The sequence below is a fragment of the Maylandia zebra genome, linkage group LG8 (genome assembly GCF_041146795.1).
Source record: "Maylandia zebra isolate NMK-2024a linkage group LG8, Mzebra_GT3a, whole genome shotgun sequence".
NCBI lineage: Eukaryota > Metazoa > Chordata > Actinopteri > Cichliformes > Cichlidae > Maylandia > Maylandia zebra.
In genome coordinates this window covers 17,902,336-17,910,116 of record NC_135174.1, presented here as the reverse complement: position 1 = coordinate 17,910,116, position 7,781 = coordinate 17,902,336, and the positions used below count along the sequence as shown (strand labels likewise).

General features: G+C 39.7%; 1 protein-coding gene across 1 annotated transcript; it reads left to right on the top strand.

Annotated features, from left to right (window-relative positions):
• Window positions 1-2,449: 2,449 nt before the first annotated feature.
• On the top strand, window positions 2,450-7,680 carry becn1 (beclin 1, autophagy related). Its single transcript, XM_004567479.3, has 12 exons — window positions 2,450-2,578; window positions 2,841-2,973; window positions 3,057-3,121; window positions 3,838-3,896; window positions 4,004-4,094; window positions 4,178-4,314; window positions 4,409-4,603; window positions 4,691-4,837; window positions 4,997-5,146; window positions 6,100-6,160; window positions 6,254-6,396; window positions 6,940-7,680. Exons 2-12 carry the CDS (start codon window positions 2,847-2,849, stop codon window positions 7,106-7,108), a joined length of 1,344 nt encoding a protein of 447 aa, XP_004567536.1. The 5' UTR covers window positions 2,450-2,578; window positions 2,841-2,846; the 3' UTR covers window positions 7,109-7,680.
• Window positions 7,681-7,781: the final 101 nt, after the last annotated feature.

Below are 7,781 nucleotides of genomic sequence, written 5' to 3'. Positions count from 1 at the left end.
CAGTTAATAATACAACAGCTTCTTGGCATTTTTTGGGTTTCTTTTTATCGCTAGTACCTCTTGCCACAAGTTCCCAGAATCCTTTGCGGTTTTACCCCTGAATGACGTCACATTTTCAATCTTTATCCTGGTGGGCCGGTCTCTAGTCAAAATGCCCGGGCCGATTTTTTGTCCCAGTCCAGCCCTGGACAGTATTCAAGGCAAATGAATGTGGTCACTAAGGAAGGAAAAAGGCCTTATAACGGTTGGCTAGACAAAGAGCTGGAAAGGATGTGCAGCAGGTTAAGTGATTGAAGATAGAGATGGACATGTGCTAACCAGTGAAGAGAGCGTGCTGAGAAGATGGAAGGTGTACTTTGAGGAGATGAAAAGAGAAGAGAAAGAAAAAGAAAAAGGAGGATAGGTCAAGGACAGTTAATGAATCATGAAGCGAAGAGGATTAGTAAGTAGAAGGAAGGGCTGCATGATCGTCATCGTTGTATTTTTACTCAGTTGTATATAGTATTTGTATTTGTATTCTATTTTTATCTTATTGTATTTTTATTTTATTTTATTCTACTGTATATAGTATTTTATTCTATTCTGTACAGTTGTGTACTGTATTTATTCTTATTGTATTCTAATTTTTGCCTCATAACTTTTGCACTGTCCACTTCCTGCTGTGACAAAACAAATTTCCCACGTGTGGGACTAATAAAGGTTATCTTATCTTATCTTATCTTATGATGAGTAGAAAGGCATTTGTCCTGATGTCATAGCTGTAGAAGTATGGAGCTATCTAAGAGAACGGGAAGTGCCTGGAGTTATGTACTAATCCCGAGTTTCAAGAACAAGAATGTTGTGCAGAGTTGTAGCTGATGATCCATACGCTGAATCTCTGGGAAAGAATTGTTGAAGCTAAGTTAAGAGGACAGCTGACGATCAGTGAGCAGCAGCATGGCTTCATGTTGAGAAAGAGCACTACAGATGCAATGTTTATTTTGAGAGTATTGATGGACAAGTACCTAAAGGTCAGAAGGAGCTGCGCTGAGGATTTGTGTACCTAAAGAAGGCATATGATAGTTTGCCGAATATAAAAAATGATACTGCATGAGGAAGCCGGGAGTAGCTGAGAAGTATGTGTGATGCAGGACATGTATGAGGACAGTGAGACAGTGATGAAGAGTGACAGATGGATTCAAGATGGGGGATCACATGACATTGTGATCTGTATTGAGAGCAGGGAGCAGGTGAAAGAGAGTCTAGAGAGGACAAGGTATGCTCTGGACAGATGTTGGATGAAAATTAGAGAATGCTAGGGACAGGATGAGGAATCAGGAGTCAGATTATGTGCTGTGGCCAAAAGACGTTTCCATTGAAAAACAATGTGTTTGTAACTTGCATGCTTTGGCTTTGAAAAACAGACTCTTAAATGCTATATAATATATTGTTGTGTAAAAGAGGGGTAGATGACAATCAGTTAAATTACCTGAGCAGAAGTGTTTCTCAGCAGGTGGCTAAAAGCAGCAGCTTTTTATCCCTCATTCATTTACTTTCACTGGGTGATATAATCTGATTTGCTGTATTTTCTATTTACCAGTATTGAAATGTACACTTTTTAGTAATGCTAAAAGCACATGTTATGTTAAATAACAGTTGACAGTGTTAATAAAATTACCATGCGCACGCAAAGCAAATAAAGTAGATTTGCTTTGGTGTATCTATATAACCTTGATGAAAAAATGGTTACAGCGGGGGTCTGTCTCCTTTTGTCTGCATTTATAGGATCCCATTTTTTTGGTAGCCGGGAGTGATCAAATCAAATATTTGCAGTGGCAATGAAATGTCTTAATCAGATATTAGTTTGTGACCATCAGATTGAGCTGTAACAAGACTGCAATATAAGAATGATATATTCTATAGAGAATTATATAATTTTATATTAGTTATTAACTATCTTTGAAGTAAACCTTTCAGTGACAGGCTCCTGCATCCACGGTGTGTAAAGGTCTTTCCTCCCAGCCACCGTTAGACCACATATATACTTACATATGTTAATACAAACATACACACATTGGGGACTGATAAACAAATCTGCACTGGTATCCAGTCAGTAATATTCAACTCTCCTCTCTCTCTCTCTCTCTCTCTCTCTCTCTCTCTCTCTCTCTCTCTCTATGTGTATGTCTTTGTGGTTAAAATTGTACTTATAGTACTGTATAGTGTACATTTTTCTGTTGTTGTGTAGTATTCTTGGGATTGCTCAAGCTGCATCTATCTATTATCAATTTTTATCAATCTATATCTATTTATTCTACTCTGTCCAGCAATAAATGCGAAATAATAAACAATAAAACATTACAGCTGTAATAATGTGAATATGGCAACAACGGGACTGATAAAGTATATCTTAATATTAATACGTTTACTAATGATAAATCACAGTAACACAAGGGCTCTTGCTTTCTCACGTGACTAACTTTTAACATGACGTCAAAACCGCCGTAAACAACAATAAGGAAGTGGAGGCGGGATGGAGTCCCTTTAGGACGCAGCATTAGGATTATAATGCTGTAGCGTTTAATTATCACACACGACAGTGAGTCTCTTTTGTGCTTTTACACCCTGGTTGTATGCTACACAAAAACTACCTGCCAAACTTATGGTTTGGCTGTACCCAACCTGCTGTTAGCAAGTGTTTAGCCAAACAGCTAACTAGCTAGCAAGTAAACGGTGACTAGACAAGTGTTTATGCGCTGCTTTTAACCTTCGTCACTAGTCGAAGCGTTCCTACATGAGGAGATAGTCGTTAATTTAAAATGAAACGTGGTTTTACTTATTAACTTGTTTTTTGTTTTTAGCCAGCGATGGAGGGCTCCAAAACGTCGAGCACCACCATGCAGGTGAGCTTTGTGTGTCAGCGCTGCTCCCAGCCGCTGAAACTGGACACATCCTTCAATGTTCTCGATCGGGTCACCATCCAGGAGCTTATTGGTATGTTTAATCGCCGTATTTGATGTTGAACCTGCTCCATTTGTCGCCCTATGTATGACCTCTTTCCTCCTCTTCCTCGTCAGCTCCAATAGTCTCAGTGACCCCCAGCAAACAGTCTGACAACAGCGGAGTGGAGACGGCACCAGAGGTAGGTTAATGCCGAGCTGGAAACTGCTCTGTGTAATACATTATTAAAAAGAAAAAGTAAAGGATTTTTAATCAAAGTATAATCAAAGCCAATGAAACTTCAGACTTTCTGATCTATTTGTGGGAGGAGCAGTCTAACTTCGTCAGGCATTCATTGGAGCAGATGGGGACTATATAAACTGAGTACCATTAAGAGTTGCTGCAAATAAATTTAAGCAAAATGGACTAGCTCATGCTACTTTTTTCAGTTTGATTTTCATGTGTTTTTGAAATCAGGCCTCTGAAGAATACCAGATAATTTTCATTTACGTAAAAAGGTGTGGCATGATTATATCCAGTTATTTTCCTCCATTGAAATCTGATATGTTTTCAAAGTTTTCCTTTTTTTTGCGCAGTGTATAAAGGCTGTATTAGCTCTCTGTCTCTCCTGGAATAACTTATAAATGGACTTGAGAGTCTCATTGCTGTTTACTGTGTGTAGAGGATGTACTACTGAATAGTGTGATTGCTTTTAGTGTTGTGTTGTCTCATTTGTATTCCCTCAGTTACAGATACAGATGTATCTGGTGGTGCTGTTTGTTATAACTGTATTAAGTGCTATTCTGGCCCTGTCACTCTTGGTTTTCAAAGATGAAAAACAAATAATTATTTCAGTTTTATGTGAAAATATGCTGTTGAAAAATTTGTTTGACTCTTAGACTTGGATTCTTTTCACAGGAAACATTTGTTGAAAACAAGCAGGATGGAGTTTCGAGAAAATACATCCCTCCTGCACGGTGAGCACCCAACTCTTTTTTTTTTTTTTTTTTTTTTTTTTTTTTTACTTGCATGTCCAACAAAGCTGACAGAATTGCTTAATCTTGAATGGCGTGCTTTTCCTCAGAATGATGTCAACAGAGAGCGCCAACAGCTTCACACTCATTGGAGATGCATCTGATGGCGGCACCATGGAAAACCTCAGTCGTAGACTGAAGGTGACAAACATGCATTGATTTCACGGTGTATTATCTGTGTGACAAAACCAAATAAGCTTTGCCTCTGATCATATCCCACCAAGGTAACCAGTGACCTGTTCGACATCATGTCGGGCCAGACAGATGTGGACCACCCACTGTGCGAGGAATGTACCGACACTCTGCTGGACCACCTAGACACGCAGCTCAACATCACAGAGAACGAATGCCAGAATTACAAGTGAGCACAAGAATGAGGATCCAGCCTAAGCAGCTGCCCAGTACTGAGAACCACTTAAAGTGCTGATTCCAAATGTTTGTGAATGTATTTCTAGGCAGTGTCTGGAGCTGCTATCGCACCTGCAGGTGGAGGATGAGGAGACCCTATTGGCAGAGCTACAGCAGCTCAAAGAGGATGAGGAAAAACTGGTTCAGGAGCTGGAGGCTGTGGAGGAGCAGAGGGCTACTGTGGCCCAAGACCTGGCCCAGAGCAGGATCCAAGCTCAGCAGCTTGACACAGAGGAGCTACAGTGAGTGAGCTAGCAATGGTGTAGACAGGTGATGGGTGTATTTTAAATGATACAGCACCTAACTCCTCTGTCTTCCCCTTTCTAAAGATACCAGAAGGAGTACAGCGAGTTTAAACGGCAGCAGCTAGAGCTGGATGATGAGCTCAAGAGTGTTGATAACCAGATGCGCTACTGCCAGATTCAGCTAGACCGCCTGAAAAAGACCAACGTTTTCAATGCTACATTTCACATCTGGTACACACACACACACAAACACACGGTGGCAAACACATTGTTGTGTATGCTAAGAAATAATTTAGGTCCTTAAATCAATGTTGACTTTCAAATCTTTAACACAGACTATGAGACGAGCCTATTGGCTGAGAATCCGACTCGTTTCTCCTCTTTTTCCAGGCACAGCGGCCAGTTTGGTACCATCAACAACTTCCGCCTGGGCCGACTCCCCAGCGTCCCGGTGGAGTGGAACGAGATCAACGCAGCCTGGGGACAGACGGTGCTTCTGCTGCACGCTCTCGCCAACAAAATGGGGCTGCGCTTTCAGAGGTACACGCTTAATTTAACTTGCTTTCTTCACCATTTGCTGTTGAGCTTAAAACACACTCGCCAGCCCCTTTATTAGGTACAGATTGTCAGTATAATGTTGGACCCTCTTTTTTGTGGCATAGATTCAACAAGGTACTGGTAACATTCATTGGCTATTTTGGTCCATATTGACATGATAGCGTCACATGGTTCCTGTTGCTTGTCGGCTACATGATGGAAGTCTTCTTGGATGATCTTTGATTACGATCTGGTGACTGTGGAGGCCATTTGTGTACAGTGAACTCATTGATATGTTTAAGATTATTTGAGGTTTTCACATGGAGCTTTATGCTGATGGAAGCAGCTGTCAGTAACTGTGGATATAGTCAGCAACAGTGGAGCGTTGAAAAGGATATACCAAACACCTCAAGGACAGTGCTGCAGCAGCTTGAGAGAGAGAGAGATGGAGAGATGGGATGAATTTTTAATTTTGTCTTTTTAAAACCAACCATAGAGATGGTGATCTGGGACGAAAATCTCAGTAGATCAGCAGTTTCTAAAATAGTCAGACTAGGCTGTCTGGCACCAAGAAGCACATCACGTTTAAAGTCTCTTAAATCACTTTTCTTTCTAATTCTGATGCTCAGCGAGAACTTCGCCAGGTTTTCTTTACCATATCTACATGCCTACATAGCTTTATTACATCACTTACTTGGTTTCTTACAGATTTACATTCTCTCAATAATGTTTGCAAATCATGTTTTAGTTGACAAGATTGAATTATTCGCTATTATTTTGTCCTGGAATGATAATTTTCTTGTAATTTGCTGTGCTCATTGTCTGTCTAAATGTCTTAGTTCTGTAACCTTAATGAATCCCAGCCTCGAATCACTAAAATTTAGTGCGGTTTCCAGTTAATCTTCTGTTAGTCTGAAGTGCAATAAACTAGCTCAAACTCTTCTTTGTCCCCTCAGATATCGTCTTGTCCCATATGGAAACCACTCATACTTGGAGTCACTGACAGACAAGTCAAAGGTAGTTCATTCTTACACCCGGCTCTCCTGTGCTTATTTAAACAGTTGTCCAGGTTCTTATTCTGCCATTTTTTGTCTACCATTGTGTTTTCAGGAGCTCCCACTGTACTGCTCAGGTGGACTGAGGTTCTTCTGGGACAATAAGTTCGATCATGCCATGGTGGCCTTCCTGGACTGTGTCCAACAGTTCAAAGAGGAGGTGGAAAAAGGAGACACTGGCTTCTGCCTCCCCTACAGGTCAGATATCAGCATTATGTGTGTATTGTAAATTTCTGTGTGCTCATTGTGTAGCACATCTATGGGCCATTTAAAATGAATTTATAAATATACATGTACCGGTAGTTTGAATGTAAATTCTGGTCCAATGTCAGCCCTATTCTACACAAGTGAACCTTTATTATTAGCATCTTAGTCAAATAAGCAAGTTTAGGCAAGCTTCGACCCCACACTCGGAACCAACGTGAAAATCTACACTTTAGTTGTTCCCTGCTAGTACATCAAGGTTGGAATATCCCAAATCATATTCATTCTTTAACAGACTGATCCTTCATAAACTTAAACTCTGTACTGTGAATACAGACATGTGGCCTTTGGTTCAATGTAAGCAAATCGGGGAAACTTTGGATACTCTGGTGTAATAAGCATTTCAGCCTCTGTGAACATATTAAATTTGTGACTCAGGAATGTTACATTTCCCAGGTTTTTGATTTAAGTTCAGATTCAGTGTTATATTTATAAACTTAGAAACTAGTCTTGACTTTTTTCTCCCTCATACCTCAGAATGGATGTGGAGAAGGGCAAGATCGAAGATACGGGTGGCAGCGGAGGCTCCTACTCCATCAAAACTCAGTTTAACTCTGAGGAGCAGTGGACGAAAGCGCTCAAGTTTATGTTAACCAATCTGAAGTGGGGACTGGCTTGGGTTACCTCACAGTTCTACAACAGATAAAGCAGCTGGACAGTGTCAATATTTGATTAGTCACATTCACATCTGTTGAAGGAATATCATGCAATATATATTTGGATACTTTAGCCAAAGGAAAAGAATGGTTAAGTCTGCACTATACAGCAAAAAGCTTTGAGTGATATCGAGCCCTTTTTTTTTTTTTTTTTTTTAAACAAGTTACAGAAAATCCATTAAAGTCTATTTTGCTGCAACAGGGAGATTTAAAATTGTTGGTTCACTAAAAATAAAGAAAATTAATACAGTTGTAGATATCCCCCTCAAATTAAGCAGGATGATGTTTCATTTAGTTCTTGCCTGCTTTGTTAATACCACGATATGCTTTCAATATTTGTAAGTTTGATGTATTGTCCACTTCCTGTTGCCCCTCACCTATTAAAATTTAAAGGCTGTGTGATAGTTGGAGTAGATTTTAGTATTCAACAAGTCAGTATTTCATTAACATTGAATGCAATTACCAGATTTATCATACACATAACTGCTGGAGGTGCACTGATGCTTCAGCCTTGTGTTCATACTCTGTACCAAATGACTTAATAAAACTGTTTGGAAGAAAATATCTGGAGCTTTTTTTTTTTTAAGATTGCATATATTAAATCACATTGATGTTTGAACTTAATATAAAAAAGTTTGCACAATTTCCCAAAATGAAGCGAGA